At 52.6% G+C, this 21,854-nt stretch overlaps 1 protein-coding gene across 8 annotated transcripts; it reads left to right on the plus strand.

Moving 5' to 3' along the window:
* The first annotated feature begins 126 nt into the window (after positions 1-126).
* Positions 127-21,519, plus strand: LOC120371803 (caltractin-like). 8 transcript variants are annotated; one of them, XM_039488066.1, is made up of 6 exons: positions 127-239; positions 2,919-3,059; positions 6,293-6,451; positions 12,360-12,488; positions 13,079-13,216; positions 19,558-21,519. In XM_039488066.1, exons 3-6 carry the CDS (start codon positions 6,314-6,316, stop codon positions 19,747-19,749), a joined length of 597 nt encoding a protein of 198 aa, XP_039344000.1. In that variant the 5' UTR covers positions 127-239; positions 2,919-3,059; positions 6,293-6,313; the 3' UTR covers positions 19,750-21,519. The 8 variants fall into 8 exon arrangements, 6 of the variants coding, with proteins under 6 accessions (XP_039344000.1, XP_039343994.1, XP_039343999.1 ...); XR_005584583.1 differs by lacking the exons at positions 127-239; positions 2,919-3,059 and adding an exon at positions 1,796-2,005 and having other exon boundaries at positions 19,558-20,388; positions 20,973-21,519; XR_005584584.1 differs by lacking the exons at positions 127-239; positions 2,919-3,059 and adding an exon at positions 1,796-2,005 and having other exon boundaries at positions 19,558-20,388; positions 21,152-21,518.
* Positions 21,520-21,854: the final 335 nt, after the last annotated feature.

The following is a 21,854-nucleotide window of genomic DNA, read 5'->3' on the forward strand; positions in this document are numbered from 1 at the left end:
CCACCACTTGCTCCCGGCCCTTAGATTCTCCTGCGAACCCCAAGGGCTTCCCTAACGTGCGTCACCGCCGCTTCAGCCTGTCAGCGCCGCTTCTGGCGCCCCGCCCACTCCGTACGTCAGCCAATCCCCATGCAGAGTGGTCTCTGCCTTTCGTTGCCATAGTACCGGCGGGGACTGTATTAGCCAATGGGGTGGGGTGGGATTGTTGTCGGCCTGCTGCGCCTGCCGCGAGCGGGATGGTGAGTAGCGCTGGGGAGATACGGGACCCGGTCCCTGGGGTGCGTCCACACGGCTCGGTGACCGTGTCCAGAGGCGGAGTAAGGTCTCCTGGGGCCCTGGGCCGGAGCAAGTGAGGGGAGCAACGGAACTCTGGCCCCGCGCTCCCTTTCCGCCCGTTAGGCCTCCCCCCAGCCCCGCCCTGTTTAACCCCTTCCCCCCCGACTCGCCCCATTCCGCCCTCCCCCAGCCCCGCCCTGTTCAACCCATTCCCCCCCGACCCGCCCCATTCCGCCCCCAGCCCCGCCCTGTTCAACCCCTACCCCAGCCCCGTCCCATTCCGCCCCCAGCCCCGCCCTGTTCAACCCCTTCCCCCGACTCGCCCCATTCCGCCCTCCCCAGCCCCGCCCTGTTCAACCCCTACCCCAGCCCCGTCCCATTCCGCCCCAGACCCGCCCTGTTCAACCCATTCCCCCGACCCGCCCCATTCCGCCCCAGACCCGCCCTGTTCAACCCCTACCCCGCCCCATTCCGCCCCAGCCCCGCCCTGTTCAACCCCTTCCCCCGACTCGCCCCATTCCGCCCCAGCCCCGCCCTGTTCAACCCCTTCCCCCGACTCGCCCCATTCCGCCCCAGCCCCGCCCTGTTCAACCCCTTCCCCGACTCGCCCCATTCCGCCCCCAGCCCCGCCCTGTTCAACCCCTTCCCGCCGCCCCGCCCCATTCCCCCAGCCCCGCCCTGTTCAACCCCTTCCCCCGACTCGCCCCATTCAGCCCCCAGCCCCGCCCTGTTCAACCCCTTCCCCCGACTCGCCCCATTCAGCCCCAGCCCCGCCCTGTTCAACCCTTCCCCCCCGCCCCACCCCATTCCCCAGCCCCGCCCTGTTCAACCCCTTCCCCCGCCCTGCCCCCAGCCCTGCCCCATTCCGCCTCCCCCAGCCCCGCCCTGTTCAACCCCTTCCCCGCCCCACCCCATTCCGCCCTCCCCAGCCCTGCCCTGTTCAACCCCTCCCCAGCCCCACCCCATTCCACCCACAGCCCCGCCCTGTTCAACCCCTTCCCCAGCCCCGCCCCATTCCAGCCCCAGCCCCGCCCTGTTCAACCCCTTCCCGCCGCCCGCCCCATTCCACCCCAGCCCCGCCCTGTTCAACCCCTTCCCCCGACTCGCCCCATTCCACCCCAGCCCCGCCCTGTTCAACCCCTTCCCCGACCCGCCCCATTCCCCAGCCCCGCCCTGTTCAACCCCTTCCCCCAGCCCTGCCCCATTCTGCCCTCCCCAGCCGCCCCATTCAACCCTTCCTCCCGACCTGCCCTGTTCAACCCCTTCCCCAGCCCCGCCCCATTCCGCCCTCCTCCAGCCCCGCCCTGTTCAACCCCTTCCCCGCCCCACCCCATTCCGCCCTCCCAGCCCTGCCCTGTTCAACCCCTCCCCAGCCCCACCCCATTCCACCCACAGCCCCGCCCTGTTCAACCCCTTCCCCCCAGCCCCGCCCCATTCCACCCACAGCCCTGCCCTGTTCAACCCCTACCCCCACAGCCCACCCCATTCTGCCCATCCCCAACAGCCCCGCCGGATTCTGCCCAACCATGCTGCCCTGCCCTGTTCCACCCACAGCCCCACCCTTTCCCGCCCCTTCCCCCTGCACCATTTGCCCTTCCCCCACGTCCCCATCCTCACTTGCTCCTTACTGCTACCCTGCCCGTAGCCTGCAGAAGCTTGGTACCCATGCCGCAGCCCCTGGGCCATGGTGGAGAGGAAGAGCTCCCCCAGCCTGGGGCCACAGTGGAAGGTAGGGTTGCCAGGTGTCCAGTTTTTGCCCAGAACACCTGGTCGTAAAGGGATACTGGCCGTTAAAAGTCCAGTCGGCGGCGCAATGGGAGCCTGGGGCTAGGGCAGGCAGGGAGCCTGCTTTAGCTCCGTGTGACTCTCAGAAGTGGCTGCCAGGCCCGTGCGGCCCCTAAACACGTGGGTGGCCAGCAGGGCAGGGCCGGCTTTAGGGTGATTCCCCTGATTCCCGGGAATCGGGCCCCGCACCTTCCGCCGAAGTGCCGCAGGAAACAGCGGCAACTGATTGAGCTGCCACCAAATTGCTGCTGTCTTCAGTGGCATTTCGGTGGCAGCTCTTCCGAATCGGACCCTCATAGCCCATACCCCCAGCTGGAGCCCGCATCCCCTCCCCCACCCCAGCTCCCTACCCCAACCCAGAGCCCTCTCCTGCACCCCAAACATCTCAGCCCCACCCCAGAGCCTGCACCCCCAGCCAGAGCCCTCACCTCCTCCCACACCCCAATCTCCCCCCAACCTGGAGTCCTATCCTGCACCCTGAACCCCTAATTTCTGGCCCCACCCGAAGCTCACATCCTGAACCCAGAGCCCATACCACCCACACCCCAACCTCTAGCCCCAGCCTGGTGAAAGTGAATGGGGGTGGGGGAGAGTGAGCAACAGAGGGAGGGGGATGGAGTGAGCAGGGTGGGGTCTTGGGGAAGGGATGGGTCTGGGAGTTGGGCAGCAGTGTTGTTTTGTGCTATTGGAAAGTTCGCAACCCTAGTAGAAGGAGAAAAAGAATATTCTATCTTATCTCCCCCGCCCCTGTTTTTCATTCTTTTTTTTCTTCATCCTCCTCCTATAAGTAATAGCAAGTAAATGAAAATAAAGTGAGGTACCTTGATTGTTCTTGAGTTTAACTTATTTTTCCACAGACCACTTGAAAACGCGGAGGGGCTCGACAGACCACTTAACGATCTTTCCAAATACTACTAGTGTAAAGCGCTTTGGATAAGAGCGCTTTATTTAAAAAATGTAAAAAAAAGTTGGGGTATGGGGTCTGGCCAGGAGCTAGGGTGAGTGAGGGGGCTCAGGGTTGGGCAGGAGGTTGGGGTGTGGAGCGCTTACCTGGGGCAGCTCTGTTTGGTGCGAGGGGTGCAGGTGGGAATGGTGTGTGTGTGTGTGTGTGTGTGTGCAGGAGCACCTGTTTAGTTCTCAGGGTGGGGATGGGGATGGGGATGTGGGGCAGGGCCGGCTTTAGGAAGTGTGGGGCCCAATTCAAACATTTTCAGCAGGGCCCCAGCAGGGATGACTAAAACAAAAAAAAATGTTAAAAAAAAGCCTTTCATTTCTTAGCAACCGGTTCCCTATAAAAAGTTCTGATTTAAGGGATGTGCCACAGAATGTATTTTTTGTACCAATAGAGTTACCATATGTCCGTATTTTCCCAGGAGGAATTTTTAAAATTTAGCCTGGCATGTCTGGGAAAATACGGATGTATATTAACCCTACCTAAAGTTCTTTTTTAAAAGATGGGCCTGAACTAGAAATGAGCTCCGTTTCACATGTGTGGGTCCCTGCCACTCCTTGGGGGTGTGCTTGAGTGAAAAGATGTCCCAATTTTATAGGGACAGTCCTGATTTTTGGGTCTTTTTCTTATATAGGATCCTATTACCCCCCCACCCCCATCCCGATTTTTCACACTTGCTGTCTGGTCACCCTAGGGTGTGCACATGTGTGGGTCCCAGCTGCTCCCTGCCCCCCTCATTGAAGCAGGTGTGCAGGGTTACTGCCCTGGGAACTGCAGGGCACCAGTGGACATGGGGCTGGCTGGAGGCAGGGCAGGGACTGACTGGAGGTAGGATCTGTCCCGAGGCAGGGCAAGGGGTGCTGGGCTGGCTGGAGACAGGTGTGTGTGTGTGGGGGGGCTGGCTGGATTCAGGCAGGGCCGCTGGGGAGTGCGGCATGGGTTGGCAGGACTGGAGACAGAGCAGTGCGGGACTTTCTGGTTTCAGGCAGGGGGGTGCGGCAGGGGTTGGCTTGAGACAAGGCAGGGGGTGCAGGGCTGGTGCGGGAAGGGCAGAGGGTGCAGGGATGGCTGCAGACAGGGGGTGCAGCAGGGGCTGGCTGTGGGCAGGGGGTGCAGCCCACCCTGTATGGTGAGTGCCCCCTCCTCCTCCCTTCCACACCGGGGTAGCAGCAGCAGCAGCAGCCCGGGGCTCCCCTGCTTCCACCGCCCCGGCCCTGTAAATAGCCAAGGGAGCCCTGGAGAAGCGCGGGGCTCCCGCGGCTATTTAAAGGACCAGGGCAGCAGAGGCAGCTGGAGCCCCCCTGCTACCCCAGGGCTCTGGAGGCTATTTAAAGGGCCCGGGGCTCCCCTGCTTCTACTGCCCCAGCCCTTTAAATAGCTGCAGGAGCCCTGGGGAAGCAGCGGGACTCCAGCAGCTATTTAAAGGGCCGGGACAATAGAAGCAACAGGAGCCCCGGACTTTTTAAATAGCCCCCAGAGCCCCGCAGCCCTACCCCAGGGCTCCAGCAGTGGGGCTCTGGTGGCAATTTAAAGGGCGTGGGGCTCCAGCCCCTGCTGGGAGCCCCAGGCCCTTTAAATTGCCCCCTAGGGAAGCCGGGCCACCGCGGTACAGCGCACCGGCTCTTGCCCGTATGCCGTACTGGGACTTGGGCGTGGGGCCCTCTTAGGGGCGGGGCCTGATTCAGGGGAATTGGTTGAATTGGCCTAAAGCCGGCCCTGATATGGGGGGTGCAGGAGTCAGGGCTGGGGAGGTATGAGGGGATTCAGGGGTCAGGTCAGGGGGCTGGGTGTGTGTGACGGGCGTGGGGGACAGGGCAGGGGGCTGGGATTGTGTGAGGGAGGTGCAGGGGCTAGGGGTGTGTGCTAGGGGTACAGGAGTCAGGGTGGACAGTGGGCTGGGGTAATGGGGGTGCTCTCGGCAGGGGGCTGGAGGGGGTATGCCGTGATTCCTGCCCCTTCCCGAAGGCCCCACCTCCGCTCCTTCTCCTCCTGGGAGCGGCGAGCGTACTGAGGCTCCGCTCTTCCCCCTCCCTCCTGCCGGCAAACAGCTGATCGGCAGCAGGGAGAGGGAGAGGGGGAAGGGAGGGAATGTAGCACCTTCCGGGGAAGAGGTGGGGGAGGAGCTTGGCTGCCGGCAGAGCCTGCCCTGCTGTAGCAGGAGCAGGCAGCATCAAGCTTCTGCCCCCACAGGAGAGAGTGGGTGTGTGTGTGTGTGAGAAGAGCAGGCCGGGCCGGAGCCCCTTTGGACTGTGGGCCCAGCGCCATGGTAAATCCAGTATTGGTTGGAGCCCCAGCCCCCTGCCCTCCACACACACATCGGTCTGACTTGGGTCAGTGATAGGATGAGGGTGACTATATTTCCCAAACGGAAATCAAGACACCATATGGTATTTAGGGTTGTCCCCCTCCCTTGTATGGGGCTGGCCTTAGGGGGTTCCCTTGCCCCCGTGTGGGGCTCGCCCGAGATGTCTGGCTTCGCTGTTCACCCAAGCCCCACTGTGCGGGGCTGGCGTTGCCGCTCATTTTTCCCCTGAACGTTTTTCCACACTTCACTAGGAGGGCAAAAATTGGCATTTGTCCTGTTTGCTCTTTCCAGTTGATCATCACTTGGCAAGAGCAAACGGGACAAATGCCCAGTTTTGCCAAAAAAAATCAGGACGTCTGGGACAGGCCTTAAAAAGGGGACTGTGCCAGCCAAAACAGGATGTATGGTCACTGTAGTCAGTGAGCGCTCTGGGGAGCATGGATCAGCATTCACCTTGTGCTCCCCATCAGTACCCAGCCCAAGCTGGGGTGAAGCTGATGATCCAACCAGTGTACCAAATTCAGTGAATCCTGGTCACGTGCCACCTGAGGCATGTTGTGCATGTGCTAAGAAGAAGTGAGCAGTCTAGACCTGGTTCCTAGGCCCTGCTAGTGGGGGTAGGTCAGAGCCAAAGTCTCCCTGACACTCGGGTCCAAGCCTTGCCATTTTGCAGTGTGGATGCAACTCAAGAGGCAGATCTGAGTCAGAAGGTCTGTGTAGTGCAGTATGGCTGCATTAGCGTGGTTGTGAGACGCAAGTCCAGTAATTCTAAGCCCAGTTTACAGTGCAGTGTGGATGCTCAAGTGTGGGCTTGGAAATACTGAGTCCATAAGCTCGGGTCCCACAGACCCAGGTTTATAATGCAGTGTAGACATACTGTGGGAGGTGCCCTTTGTGAGACAGGGTGGAGCAGGCAGGCTGGGTCCCTAATGATAGTCATTCACGTGGTCTCTTGTTCTACTAATGTTTCCAAGGCTTCCAGCCCCAAGAAAGTGATGGAAGGGGCAGCGACCCGGAAGAAGAAGGTGGCACCCAAGTTGGTGCTCACTGAAGAACAGAAACAGCAGTTGCGAGAGGCCTTTGATTTGCTTGATACCGATGGCACCGGTACTGTTGATGTGAAGGACTTGAAGGCAAGCAAGAAATCACAAATACACTGTGTGCTTGTTGCAAAAAGGCCTAGACCAGCAGATGGTAAAACAGGTCTAGTGCTGAAGCTTTCAATGCTAAAAACTTGTGTGTTCTAGAAAACTCAGAGGTTTGGATAAGAGAGGGTTTCCTCCAGTTCCATTCTTCTCACCTGACTGCTACTGGCTCCCCTGCCAGCTGCCCCTTTCTTCTCCAGCATCACTCTTTGGGGTATAGCTCACCAGACAAATCAGGGACATGGATCCAGAGACTCAGTTTTCAGGTTGTGGGTTAGAGTCTAAGCCCTGGTCTACACTACAAGTTTAGGTCGAATTTAGCAGCATTAGATTGATTTAACCCTGCACCCGTCCACACGACAAAGCCATTTTTGTTGACTTAAAGGGCTCTTAAAATCCATTTCTGTACTCCTCCCCGACGAGGGGATTAGCACTGAAATCGACATTGCTGGGTTGAATTTGGGGTAGTGTGGATGCAATTCGACGGTATTGGCCTCCGGGAGCTATCCCACAATGCTCCATTGTGACTGCTCTGGACAGCAATCTGAACTCAGATGCACTGGCCAGGTAGACAGGAAAAGCCCTGCAAACTTTTGAATTTCATTTCCTGTTTGCCCAGCGTGGCACTGAGCTGATCAGCACAGGTGACCATGCAGAGCTCATCAGCACAGGTGACCATGCAGTCCCAGAATCGCAAAAGAGCTCCAGCATGGACCGTATGGGAGATACTGGATCTGATTGCTGTTTGGGGAGATGAATCCGTGCTATCAAAACTCTGTTCCAAAAGACAAAATGCCAAAATATTTGAAAAAATCTACAAGGGCATGATGGACAGAGGCTACCAACAGGGACCCGCAGCAGCGCCGCGTGAAAATTAAGGAGCTCAGGCAAGCCTACCAAAAAGGCAAACGGCTGCTCTGGATCAGAGCCCCAGACATGCCGCTTCTATGATGAGATGCATGCAATTCTAGGGGTGGGCCCTACCCCTGTCCATGGACACCTGCAAGGGGGGAATCTCACACAACAGGGATGAGGATTTGGGGGATGAGGAGGTGGAGGAGGATGAGGATAGCTCACAGCACGCAAGCAGAGAAACCATTCTCCCCGACAGCCAGGAACTGTTTGTCACCCTGGACAATACCCTCCCAATCCAGGCTCACGGACTATGAAGCTGGAGAAGGCACCTCTGGTGAGTGTACCTTTGTAAATATAATGCATGGTTTAAAAGCAAGCGTGTTTAATGATTAATTTGCCTTGAAGACTTGGGATGGATTCGCGGCCAGTACAGCCCCTCCTTTTAAATGGCCAACCCAACGGGTGCTTGGTATGGGAAAGGAGGGCGCTGCTGTTTGAAACCATTCCCACATGTTATGAAGGTTGAAGAAGCCAAAAGACTGTGACTTACCATGGCTGCCTGCAAGCCGACTTCTGTTGCCCGGCCCTGCGTGTGTGATCTCTCACACCAAACCGACAGGCCCTCAATATAAGAGGCAAAATGCGACCTTGTACCCAGAGTACATGTGCTATGTAATGTTAACAGCTTGGTTCACCATTGTTCTCTAAAATGTGTTTTTTTTTTAAATACTACTCTCCCTTTTTTTTCTCCCGCAGCTGCAAATGTTTCAACGTTCCCCGTATAATCTCCATCCCAGAGGCTAGCGCAGATAAGAAGGTGAAAAAAACGTTCTCTGAGCTCATGCAGTTCTCCTGCACTGAAAGAACTCAGCAGAATGTGTGGAGGCAAACAATGTCAGAGTCCAGAAAAGCAGAAAATGAACACGAGGACAGGAGGGATGAACGAGATGAGAGGTGGTGGGAGCAAGATGAGTGGAGGCAGGATGCAATGCTGAGGCTACTGGGGGATCAAACTGATATGTTCCAGCGTCTGGTGGAACTGCAGGAAAGGCAGCAGGAGGAAAGACCACCCTGTGTAACCACCCGCCCTCCTCCCCATGTTCCATAGCCTCCAAACCCAGATGCCCAAGAACGTGGGGTGGGGGGCACACCGGGCACCCAACCACTCCACCCCAGAGGACTGCCCAAACAACAGAAGGCTGGCATTCAATACGTTTTGAAGTGTGGCCTTGTCTTTCCTTCCTCCCCTCATCCACCACCCCGCCCGGTGCTTCCCTCCTCCCCCACCCTTCCTGGGCTACCTTGGCAGTTATCCCCCTATTTGTGTGATGAATTAATAAAGAATGCATGAATTTGAAACAATAATGACTTTATTGCCTCTGCAAGCAGTGATTGAAGGGGGGAGGGCAGTTGGCTTACAAGGAAGTAGAGTGAACCAAGGGGGTGGGTTTTCATCAAGGAGAAACAAAGAGAACTGTCACACCGTAGCCTGGCCAGTCATGAAACTGGTTTTCAAAGCTTCTCTGATGCACCGCGTGTCCTGCTGTGCTCTTCTAATTGCTCTGGTGTCTGGCTGCACGTAATCAGCGGCCAGGCAATTTGCCTCAACCTCCTACCCCACCATAAATGTCTCCCCCTTACTCTCACGGATATTGTGGAGCACACAGCAAGCGGCATTAACAATTGAAATATTGGTTTTGCTGAGGTCTAAGCAAGTCAGTAAACTGCGACAGTGTGCTTTTAAACGTCCAAATGCACATTCTACTACTGTTCTGCACTTGCTCAGCCTATATTTGAACTGCTCCTTACTACTGTCCAGAGTTCCTGTGTACGGCTTCATGAGCCATGGCATTAAGGGGTAGGCTGGGTCCCTGAGGATAACTATATGCATTTCAACATCCCCAACAGTAATTTTCTGATCTGGGAAGTAAGTCCCTTCCTGCAGCTGTTCAAACAGACCAGAGTTCCTGAAGATGTGAGCATCATGTACCTTTCCTGGCCATCCCACGTTGATGTCGGTGAAACGTCCCTTGTGATCCACCAGTGCTTGCAGCACCATTGAAAATTACTCCTTGCCATTTATGTTCTGGCTGCCAAGGTGGTCTGGTCCCAAGATAGGGATATGCGTTCCGTCTATCACCGCACCACAATTAGGTAATCCCATTGCAGCAAAGCCATCCACTATTAGCAGCACATTTCCCAGAGTCACTACCCTTGATAGCAGCAGCTCAGTGATTCCGTTGGCTACTTGGATCACGGCAGCCCCCACAGTAGATTTGCCCACTCCAAATTGATTACCAACTGACCAGTAGCTGTCTGGCGTTGCAAGCTTCCAGAGGGCTATTGCCACTCGCTTGTGAACTGTGAGGGCTGCTCTCATCTTGGTATTCTTGCGCTTCAGGGCAGGGGAAAGCAAGTCACAAAATTCCATGAAAGTGCCCTTACGCATTCGAAAGTTTCAGAGCCACTGGGAATCATCCCAGACATGCAACACTATGTGGTCCCACCAGTCTGTGCTTGTTTCCTGGGCCCAGAATCGGCGTTCCACGGCATGAACTTGCTCCATTACCACCATGATGTCCAAATTGCCAGGGCCTGTGCTTTGAGAGAAGTCTGTGTCCATGTCCTCATCACTATCATGATCATGCTGTCGTCGCCTCCTCACCTGCTTTTGCAGGTTCTGGTTCTGCACATACTGCAGGCTAATGCGCGAGGTGTTTACAATGCTCACAACAGCAGCAGTGAGCTGAGTGGGCTCCATGCTTGCCATGGTATGGCGTCTGAAGGAGAGCAGGAGAGCAGAGTTGCAGCAGAAGTAGTGAATGACAATGGATGCCACAAGAATAGATATTTATACCGAACGACGAGAGGACCTGCGAGGTGGATTCATGGCACCAGGAAAGCAGGAGGGCAGAGTTGCAGTGGAAGTGGTGGAGGACGACGGTTAGCACCGCACACATTTCCCGAGGAAGAACACACGTTCCCGGGAGCCCATGACAGACAACATGGAGAAATTTGCTATGGAGACACGAGCAGGAGAGCAGAGTTGCAGCGGAAGCGGCGGATTATGACGGGATGCCATGAGAATAGATATTTATAAAGAACGACGAAAGAACCTGCGAGGTCGATTCATGGCACCAGGAGAGCAGAGTTGCAGCGGAAGCAGTGGTTGGATGATGACGATTAGCAGTCCTACTGCACCATCTGCTGAAAGCAGTGTGGCGTCTGCACGAAAAAAAGGCGCAAAATGATTGTCTGACTTTGCTTTCACGGCGGGAGAGGCGACTGACGACATGTACCCCAAACCATCAACAACAATATTTTTTCCCCATCAGGCATTGAGAGCTCAACCCAGAATTCCAATGGCCTGTGGGAACTGTGGGATAGCTACCCACAGTGCAATGCTCTGAAAGTCAACGCTAGCCATGGTACTGTGGACGCATTCCGCCGACTTAATGCGCTTAGTGGGAACATGCACAATCGACTGTATAAAATCGCTTCCTAAAAATCGACTTCTATAAATTTGACCTAATTTCGTAGTGTAGACATACCCTAAGAAATCTCCTTCCACTGTCATGCAAACCACTTTGTTTCATATCCAAATTAAAGGTCTCTTTCGCATTCACATTTGCTGCACCAAGATAATATAGTCTATACTGCAGGAACTTTCTTAGAATCATAGAATATCAGGGTTGGAAGGGACCTCAGGAGGTCATCTAGTCCAACCCCTGCTCAAAGCAGGACCAATCCCCAACTTTATTCTGAGGTTACCAGAAACCAGGTACTGCTGCATAATATACTTTGTGTGATTCTTTACAACTAAGGGGTAATACTGCGTAAAAATGAAACACACATTCTTTTTCTCCGTCTATGTATATAACCTGTAGTGGTGAAATAAAGTTTCCCTAATCATCTATAATTGGTAGGTGTTTGAGGGGATTAGATGCTTCAAAGGCCTGGAAATAGGATGAAGTGCTTTTCACTTCCAGGTTGCTGGTTCAAATCCCACCCAAGGCAATAATGACTCAAAGGCGTTGCCATTTGATGGCATAAATTTTGTAGAGTGAAATAAATTGTGTAGAGTCTCAGTCCTGGTATCCCAATCACAATAGAAAACCACACCATAAGTGGCATTAATTGATCTTGTTGGCATCTCAGCAGAGGTGCCAGTTTAAATGGACCTTGCAGACTGAACGTGCTCAGACCTCTTAGCGGTAGTCCCTCCAGGGAAAGTTTGAGGCACATTGAAAAGGCAGGGTTGCAGAAGTCTGCATTGCTGCAGTCTATTCTGTATCTGTTTCTATGTTCCAGATAAACAGATACAGCCTTCAGGGCTGTTGATCTGGCATGTTTCACCAACACTAAATCCTGTCTCTCTATCATACGCTATTTAAAGGACACTGTCCGCTTAAAAGTCACATTTCTGTCTGAAAATGTGAGACCTACTTTTGTTATATAAATCACCTAAGGTGAGTGTAATTGAACAGATTAGAGAAGGAAAAACATTTTCTTCTGTTCCCACCCCCTCCACCCCTCCCAATTTGTTTACATAGTGCTTCTGACAACAATTTAGGAATAGTCAGTTTCACTGTTTCCTCTGTCTGGTAAATCAGTTTCCCCTGTGTGTATCTGGGACTGTCACACACAAGCAAAGGAAAGAAAAGCATTTTAAACTGGGGTGGGGGCTGGGGGGGAAGTATTGTGAAATTTCAAAAATTGGCAGAGAGACTGAGGGCTTGGTGTAGTATAGTATCATTCATTGGTATTGTAAACTGGATGCTTTAACTCTGAATGCCAAAAAGCAAATGTATAAGGTCAAAGACATCAAGGTCTAGTCCGGAATAACTGCTCCACATGCAGCGCAGGCCATCTGGGACACCTGCTCTGTGTCAGGTCCATTGCCTTGCTAGCGTTTATTATTTGACTTGCAATAGCACCATCCCCATTTTTTTTCATAGTGTGCAACGTGGTTTCAATTGTCTCCCGCTCTTCGCTTCTGTTTGCATTGCCAGCCTATTTTCCATGTTTTCCATGTTTGCAGGTGTCCATAAGGGCCCTTGGGTATGAACCCAAGAAAGAAGAGATGAAGAAAATTATATCAGAAGTTGATAAGGAAGGGTCAGGGAAGATCAACTTCGATTCCTTTTTGTATGCGATGACTCAGAAAATGGTATGTGAATCGGGTTAGCCACAAAAGTCCTGGGCATCCTTAATATGAAGGGCTTTGATGGGATTTTACAGCACTTAGGACCCAAGAGAGTCCAGCATTTCCAATTCAAAATACTAACCAGAATTCAATAATATTAGAAAGAGAGAGAGAGGGGAAGCCAGGTTGGCCGCTAAAGACAATCATGAACAAACAAGTGATAAATCAAACAAACAAGAACAATTTAACATCCATAGAGAATCCTTATGTAAGACCCACTGAAACACTTCAGCCTACCTGTTGTGCCATCTCTGACACCTGCCCTTTCCCTGAGTAGATCTAATCCACCTCAGTCCGAACTTGGACCACTGCTAGGATATTCCAGTCCTGGTCTCTCAGATTCTTCTTGCAACTTTGTTGATGGCTTTTCCTTAAATAATAAAAGAGAATGACAAATGTAAAATAGTGGCAACAAGTGAACTCTGCAGTGGCCAGGTGCCATCCAAGATATCCTCTTAGCTTAGATTCTTAATAATGTGCATGAGAAGGGATGTTAGAATTCTGGTGGATCACCTTCACCTTTGCATATCATTGTTCTGCGCTTCTTTGTTAAGTCTGAGCCAGAATCCAGAGAGGACATTCTGAAAGCCTTCAAGCTCTTTGATGACAATGGAACTGGCAAAATCTCTTTCCAAAATCTCAAACGTGTGGCCGGTGAGATTGGGGAAAACCTCACAGATGAGGAGCTGCAGGTTTGTAATCTACATCTCTTTGTCTCTGCACAATGTTGACATGAGTCTTTGTTTCATGGAAGATTAATTTAACTATTAGAGGAACTGTGCAATGTTCTGAAACATTTTACCTTCCTAGTGGCACGTTCTCATTACTAGTTTGTGGGTGTGTAATGCTGACAAACCATGGTCATTGGTGGGCAGGATCAAACCTGTGGCCTCTGGAGCTTAGTGCATGAGCCTTTCCGAATGAGCTAAAAGCTCATTAGCTAAGGCTGTAGAGCAGACTCATTAATCTCTCGCTCTCTAAGTCAGTGGTCTCCAGCCTTTTTATGCCAAAGATCACTTTTTGAATTTAAGGGCAACCCAGGATCTATCCCACCTCTTCCCTGAAGCCCCGTCCCTTCCCCAAAGCCCTGCCCCACTCATTCCATATCCCCGTCTCTCCATTGCTCGCTCTCCCCCACTCTCTCTCACTTTCTCGCTGGGGCAGGGGATTGAGGTTTGGGAGGGGGTTTGGGGTGCTCTGGAAGGGGGGTCAGGGCTGGGAATTGGGGTGCAGGAGGGTGTTTGGAGTGCAGGAGGGAGTGCTGGCTCTGGTAGGGGGGTCTGGGCTGAGGATTGGGGTGTGGCCTCCCGCCGGATGGCACTTACCACGGGCGGCTCCCAGTCGGTATCACAGTGAGGCTAAGGCAGGCTCCCTGCCTGCCCCGGTCACACACTGCTCCCGGAAGGGGCCAACACGCCTCTGCGGCCCCTGGGAGGAGGGTCATGTGGCTCTGTGTGCTGCCCCTCTCTGCAGGCACCCTCCCAAAGCTCCCATTGGCCACAGTTCCCCATACCCAGCCAATGGGAGCTGTGGGGGTGGTGCTTGCAGGTAGGAATAGCAGCACGCAGAGACCCCTGTCACACCCCACCCCCTGGAGCTGTGGGGGCATGCTGGCCACTTTCAGGAGTGGTGTGCAGCTGCGGTAGGCAGGGAGCCTGCCTTAGCTGCAGCCCTGCTACACCACCAGAGATTGCGATTGACTGGGAGAGTCCCCAGGATCGACCAGTCAATCATGATCGACGGGTTGGTGACCACTTCTCTAAGTCGTCTCAGTGCCACTAGATGGGACAGAACACCACACCCACGAGGTGTGTGGGTTACATACTTCTACTAGTTGAGGAAGCATGTCCTGAGCTTCAGAGACTTCCCAGTTCAAATCCCAGACGAGCCCCCACTTATAACACCGACAGACCCCGGTCGTCAGCAGGTGGAATCGAACCTGTAGCCTCTGAAGCTTAGTGCATGAGCCTCTGCTGCAGGGGTCTCAAAGTCCCGGCCCACAGGCCAGGGCTGGCTCTAGGCACCAGCAAACCAAGCATGTGCTTGGGGCAGCACATTTTCAGGGGCAGCATTCCGGCCTTTTTTTTTTGCTTCGGGTGGCAAAAGCCTAGAGCCGGCCCTGGCAGCAGCAGTAGCATGTCGTGCGTGTGGGGCGCCCTGGGGCCACTGCGGTTCGTGCCGTAGGGGAGCAGTGCCTGCACCTTGTGGCTGGGCCGGGCAGGCTCCGAGCGGGGACACTCGGGCTGGGGGCCGCCCCGCAAGGCACATGGAGCTGCCTGCAGGTGCCACAGGGCGGCTGCCCCCCAGTGCTGCAGCTGGGGCTGGGCGAAGCGGCCCGAGCCGCCCAGGGACTGCAGCAGGGCGGTCAGAAGCAGCAGCAGCAGTGGGGCCATAGAGGACAGGGTGCTGCCGTGCGGGGCCCGTGTCCCGCTCTCCGGGGCTCCGCTTCCTCTGGGGCTACCCTGCCCTGGCTCCTCAGCCCCCTGCCGGGGCGGTCCCCCAGCTCTGCCCTCCCAGGTCCCGGCCAGTCCTGGAGGTGGGAGCCCTGGCTGGAGGGACCCTGGGCTGAGGTACGGCCCGGGAGCCCTGCTGCTTACCCCAACCTTTCCAGTGCTGGACCGGCTGGAGGCGAGGGGGGAGTGGGCAGAGTCAACACTGGTAGGGGGGAGCCCAGGGCTGGGGCAGGGAGAGCCCAGCAGTGGGGCAGCAGGGGGTGTGGGTGGAGGGGGGAAGAGAGAGCCCACGGCAGGGGGTGCGGGTGTGGGAGGGCACTGTTGGTGGTGGTGGTGGGGGGGGGGGAGGGTGACAGCCCAGGGCTGAGGTGGGGGGCAGCCAACATTTTTTTGCTTGGGGTGGCAAAAAACCTAGAGCTGGCCCTGCTGCGGGCCATCTGTGGCCCAAGAACCTCCCCACTGCGACCTGCGTAAACTTTTAAAAAAGTTCTTTCATCTGGCCCTCATGGCTGCTGGCGGGGTGCGGGAGGGGAGCGGGCAGGACAGATTCACATGTCCCTCCCTGCAACGTTGCTCCAGCCTGCTGCTCCTGGGACCCTCCCAGGGGTTGCACGAGGCAACGCGTCATTCACCTCGGGCAGTTCTGCTCCCTGCAAGCAGTTCCCTATTTCTGCTGTTGCGGGCAGAGCCACAGAGGAGAGAGACCCATGCAGCCAGGCAGCTGGCTGTCTGCTGTAGGCACCGCTCCCCCGCACCTCCCATTGGCTGTGGGAGGGGCAGAGGTATCATCATTAGTTGCTGGGCAGAGTCAGCCATGGAGGCAGCATCACTAGTCACCGGGCAGAATCAGCCAGGGCAATATGAAGCCAAGGGAGTGAGGGAAAAGGTTGGGAAATGGGCTGGGAGGTGGTGTGAACATCATCTTTAGTGACATTATTGGCCTGCTGGGAGTATTTGAGGACTGGCACTGGCCCTAAGATAAATTGAGTTTGAGACCCCTGCTCTACTGTATGAGCTAAAAGCCATATGGCTATTAGCTAAGGCTATAGAGCAGACTCACTAGGGTGACCAGATGTCCTGATTTTATAGGGATAGTCCCGATTTTTGGGTCTTTTTCTTATATTGGCTCCTATTACCCCCCATCCCGATTTTTCACACTTGCTGTCTGGTTGCCCTAAGACTCATTAATCCAGTAGTGGGCAAACTATGGCCCGTGGGCTGCATCCAGCCCACCAGACGTTTTAATCCAGCCCTCAAGCTCCCACTGGAGAATGAGGTCTGGGGCTTGCCAGTGCTCCAGCTGGGGAGCAGGGTTGAGGGTTGCTATGTGCGGCTCCCAGAAGCAGGGACATGTGTTCCCTCTCCAGCTCCTATGCGTAGGGGCAGCCAGGGGGCTCTGCTCTGCACACTGCCCCTGCCCCAAGTGCTGTCCCCATAGCTCCCATGGACCGGGAACCATGGCCAATGGGAACTGCAGGGGCAGAGACTGTGGACAGGGCAGTGTGCAGCAGAGCTGCCTGGCCATGCCTCTGTGTAGGAGCCGGAGGAGGGACATGCCACTGCTTCAGGGAGGTGCTTGAGGTAAGCACCACCCTTAGACTGCACCCCGAGCCATCCCCCCCATGCCCCAACCCCTTGCCCCAACCCCAATCCCCCTCTTGCCCTCCAAACCCTTTGATCCCAGCCTGGAGCACCCTCCTGCACCCCAAAACCTTCATCTCCAGCCCCACCCCAGAGCCTGGATCCCCAGCCAGAGCCCTTGTCTCCCCCCCCACCCCCGGTGCACCTACCCCTTGCCTCAGCCCTGATCCCCCTCCCACCCTCCGAACCCCTCGGTCCCAGCTCTGAGCACCCTCCTACACCCCAAATCCCATATCCTCAGCCCTGCACCCCCAACCAGAGCCCTCACCCCCCGCATTCCCCCTCCACCCCAGCCCCCTCCTGCACCCTGAACTCTTCATTTCTGGCCCCACCCTGGAGCCTGCACCCCCAGCCAGAGCCCTCATCCTCTCTCGCACCCTAACCCCAATATCCTGAGCATTCATGGCCCGCCATATAATTTCTATACCCAGATGTGGCCCTCGGACCCAAAAGTTTGCCCACCCCTGCCTTAATCTCTCTCTCTCTCTCTCTCTGGCTCTGTCTACACTGACAGTTGAATGACAAAAGTTTTACCATGACAAGTGCAAGTGTGAACAGCGCATTGTCTGCAGGAGCACTCTCCTGCTGACAACGCAAATACAGCTCGTTGAGGGTCGAAGTTTTTTGTTGGCAGGAGAGCCGACAAACAGCGGCTAAACTGTACGAATTTTAGCTAAAAGCTGTGTAGTGTAGACAAAGCCTCAGTGGTCTTGGTGCCACTAGAATGGGACAGAACACCACATCCAGGAGGTGTGTGGGTTACAAGTGGGGAGAGGGGATTTCTGCCTTCATCTGAAACATCAAATATTGGCCAGAGAGGGAGGTAGGATATTGGATTTCACACACAGAGGATCTGCTGTGACAAATTATTTGTTACTTAGTGCTGATAAGCAATAATCATCCCCCTAATAGATGACAAGACTGGAACATCCCTTTCTTACCTTTCTATTTGCTTTAGGAGTCTTTCCTGGAACTCTCCCATTTCCAAAAAGGTCATTCACTTTTTTTAGTTCCTATGCAATGAAGGGGCAATGCAAAGTGATGTATCATGGCCAGTTATGGTTACATCTCATCTGATGAGAGCATTGTTTCATTTGTAGTATATGGCTACTCTCATTTGGCTCTGCGATTCTCCTTTTTTGCACCACTTAGACCATGATAGTGCTTCTCAACTGTATGTATTTATATAAAAATCATCACACATCAGTAATGCATTGTAAAGACCGAGCAGTTGGAATTTTACAATTGATCAAACTCCAGGAATTTAGACCAACATGCCTGGACATTAACAGAACCGGTAGAATATTTTCTGACCATAGAGAATCTTGCTGATAAAATGATTACAAGAAATCTGTGCTTAATAACAAAATGGATAAGGAAAAATCCCGCTGGCAATCTTTTTTTTCCTTCTTAGTCTGACATTTACAGCCCTTTTCTGGGTGAGCACAGAGTTCAACATGTAAAAGGATTCAGTAGCACATACACTATTGCAGCCACTTCTTACAGCTCGTAAACTCCGACTCTTTACTGTGTCCTCACCAGTGGCTTAGCGGAGTTGCAGTGCTCTGGATTTACACTGTTGCAATACCTCAGGAACTTCTTCCCCAACACTGTATTACCCAATACATAGCTTGAAATAGGGTACATGCTTTGAATACTTTGGATGTGAAAGCTGCTTGAATAAAACCCTGTTTGCTTTCCATTCCTCTCCCCTAATCTGCTTTAATGTGCTTCTTCTGGGTGCAGTTTGTCCCTTTGTAGAGATCCAGCACAAGACCTATGCACTGCTTAGGTCCCATTTAAGCCCTATGTTGAGTGCTGCATAGACCTTGTGCTGAAGCTCTGTGAACGGGTGAATTCCATCTTCTCTGAGCCCACCTAAACTGGTCTCTGAATCCTTATTGTCCTGCAGGAAATGATTGATGAAGCAGATGTGGATGGAGATGGGGAAGTGAATGAACAGGAGTTCCTGCGGATTATAAGGATGAACAGCATGTAGCTAGATGTTGCTCTTTTCTTTTTACTCACTTTTTTAAATACAGTTGGTAGGTACATCTGTTTTTTCTCCAGCCTCTCTCCATTCTCCTGGGGTTAAAAATGGGGGATCACTATCAGAATTTTTCAAAATCATGGTTGCAGTGGGACTGAATTACTGATTTTTAGCTGTCTATATCCTAATATTGGATTCCATTGCAGAATTTTTAAATGATCTCAGGTAGCATTCTGGTTGTAGATAAAATATTGACTTGTTTATTGATTGTTTTCATGTTCCAATGTGATAACTTCATTCCCCTTTTAATTGCTTCCAAAAAAGGCAGGGGAACGGACTTTCGTGAATAACGGAAACATTTTTCAAAATGTACTTTTTAAGAAGGAGCCAATCCCAGAGACCGATCCCAGAAACCCGATCATAATCTGTTCCTGGCACATACTTAGGCCCTGATCCTGCAATCAGATCCGTGCTGGTGGACCCTGTGCCTATGCAGAGACCCACTGACTTCACAGGGCCTTCCTGCAGGAGTCTGTCCATTCAGAACCAATTGCAGAATGGGTCCTAATTTGTCTGTAGCATTCACCTAGAAAGTGAATCTGAGACTTTTAAGTTGATTTTGATTTAGCCCAGTGTGGGAATTTGAGATGTTTCACTTTAGCAATGTGAGAGTCCCAGTGCAGTGAATTGGTATAGAAGATGCATTGCAGATGGTGAACTCTGTCATCACCCTTCCTGAAGTACACACTGAGTTGTCATCAGTATTTTATCCCCTGGCCTGATTTTACACTGTTTTCATTTGTTATATCCACTGGTGCTAATTATTTTCTGTATCCCAATAAAACTTGTTTATAACTTTTTCTCTTCATGGATTAGTTCTCTCCACTGCTTTGGACTCTTCATCCATAGCATGATATTCCACCTAAATGTTTCCCTTTTATAATTTCAGCTCTTTGCTGTCTCCACAACCCCACAGGGATTACCCTCAAAAGTTAATTCTGATGGTGTATGGATGAACTTTGGTACCCAAGCCCACTGCACTGTGGAACTCCTGCACCCACTGAGAGCAATTCTGGGGCTAGTGGGAGAGGACTCCTGCTTTCTGTATGTTAGAGAGTGCCTTGGAGAGCAAGGACTGTAGAGGCACAGGGTCTCCATACAGCTCACTCTGGCCACTGCAAGTTCCCTTGAGATCCATGCATAGCATCATGGTATTTAATAATAGGGTTTTTGGATGAGGCCTTAAAAGTGGAGTGTGATGTATTAAGCATATGTCTATGTCAAACTGTGAACTCCTTTTTGTTCTGTGAACACCATTTCTGATTGTAACCTTCATTGTGGGCTTCCCTTTACTTGTAACCTCCATATTGGATTAAGGCACCCACTTTGTGCTGAAACCCAGCCTGGCCCTGACAAGACTGTCTGTTCTAGACACTGTCCTGTTCACGCTCGCTCGGCTGTAGGACACTTCAAAGATGTGACAATGAGAGAGCCATTAAGGGCCATCAGAGTTGAAAGACTCTTTTCTAGTGGAACAATGGGTTTTCTATCAGTAGCACCATTGACTTTGAATGACTGTCTACCCGGAAGTCTCTTGTGGGGCTGGAGCATGGAATTCCTCTAGATGAAACACATGGGCAAAAAGAGGGAAAAGATTGGTGATTTTCTGAGCCAGGGGACAGACCACCACCACATGCAAGATGACCAGGCTAAGGAGAGGAAAGGCAGAAAGGACTGCCTAGCCTATGGATTCTGGCCAAACCTAGGACTCGCAGGAAAGGTAAGATCAGACTTAGGGGGTGTATTCAGGACTCTTGTTTTTCCCCCCAAAATTTGTAACTCTCTAGTGCTTTTAAGGTTAAAAGCATCTGTAGATGAGAAATTCCTTTGCTAAGCCTGTGCTCTTTGCTTGCCTGCCATGTAGTCCCTGAAAGGGTTAATCAAGCTCAGAATGGTGGAACTCAGATCTAATGTGTATAAACAAGTGTGGGCTCAGGGGGTCTGAGGCACTGGTTTCAGGGTTGTGGTGTCTGGGCTGCAGAGCCCCACGTCCCAAGGAAGGGATTCAGACATGAAGCCTTGCCTGGGAATGTGCCTTAAAGACTCAGAGCTAGGTACAGCGACCAAGCTCTGATCAGACCCAGTTGGCTTACGAGCATGTAGATCCAGAAGTTGGGTCCAGTCACAACAGACTAGTGTTTGTCCAGGGAGGAGGGCTGAGCCATGTTATGACATTGAGGTCCTGTTTGGTCTGCATGGATATTAAAGACCCCGGGCAGTTTAAATGAGAGCAGAGGTTTGGCCCTGTGATCCTTGGCCAAAATCTCCCTTCACCTCCACTGTGGTGTTGTGTCTTGTTTGCAGGTTGGGTCTTGTCCTCTTCCCCAGAGATGGTTGCATTTCAGAGGGTGCCATATGTATCTAGTTTGCAAAGTACTCCAGGATCCTTTGGAATGCAGATTGCTATATAAGTGGAAAATGTTTAGTTAGCAGAAAACAACCAACATTTCAGAAGCTTATCTACATTTTTATATCATGTGCAGCACTTCTCAAGACCAGATTTATGGGGGATCATTTTGGATCTGCTAAGTCAGGACCTCTCTAACTGTGGCTGTGCCTTCACCAGTTGGCTAAAGGAAATGAGATACCCCTAAGTGGGGGTGTATGTTTGACCACATTCTGGGAGGCAAGTGTGTGTTTGTATTATTTGAATTTGTTTCAATGAATCATGTGTATATATACTAGGTTTGTCTCCTGTAGCACAAAAGAAATTCTAACAATGGTGCAGGCCCATTGCGATAGACCATAATCAAGTCACCCTTTAAGCTTCTTGCCTAGGTTGTTTTCCCAGGGCATGTAACTGGTAATTCCCTCCATCCCCGTTCTGCTGGAGCAAAGGCAAAGCAATGACATGCACAGTATTCATTAATATAATGTGAAATACACAAATAAATTCTGGTGTTCAAGCAAACAGAGGCCAGCATATATAAGATATTTGTAATTTTATTCAGTAGAAATGACACGTTTTTGATCTGAGTAATGAATACCAGTTCATGTCTAGTTATCAGTGTTGTTGGTGTCTCATGGGGAATACAAGCCCTGCAGTGTCTTTCAAGGGAATCTAAGTCATCTAAAAATTAAATACTCTTTCCCAACCATAGATGCCTGAAATGGATTTAGAATAGGTAAGTCTAACTTTGCCTGGATGAGGAGGAGAATGACGGACTCTGAAGATGGAGCTTTGTA

Source organism: Mauremys reevesii, linkage group 9 (genome assembly GCF_016161935.1).
Source record: "Mauremys reevesii isolate NIE-2019 linkage group 9, ASM1616193v1, whole genome shotgun sequence".
In the NCBI taxonomy this organism is placed as follows: domain Eukaryota; kingdom Metazoa; phylum Chordata; order Testudines; family Geoemydidae; genus Mauremys; species Mauremys reevesii.

Excerpts from the sequence above, each read along its gene's own strand:
- LOC120371803 (XM_039488060.1), top strand. The coding sequence starts at position 1,961 with ATGGTGGAGAGGAAGAGCTCCCCCAGCCTGGGGCCACAGTGGAAG. Across the intron at positions 6,452-12,359 it reads TTGATGTGAAGGACTTGAAG|GTGTCCATAAGGGCCCTTGG; the intron begins GCAAGCAAGAAA and ends CCATGTTTGCAG. Across the intron at positions 12,489-13,078 it reads ATGCGATGACTCAGAAAATG|TCTGAGCCAGAATCCAGAGA; the intron begins GTATGTGAATCG and ends TTCTTTGTTAAG.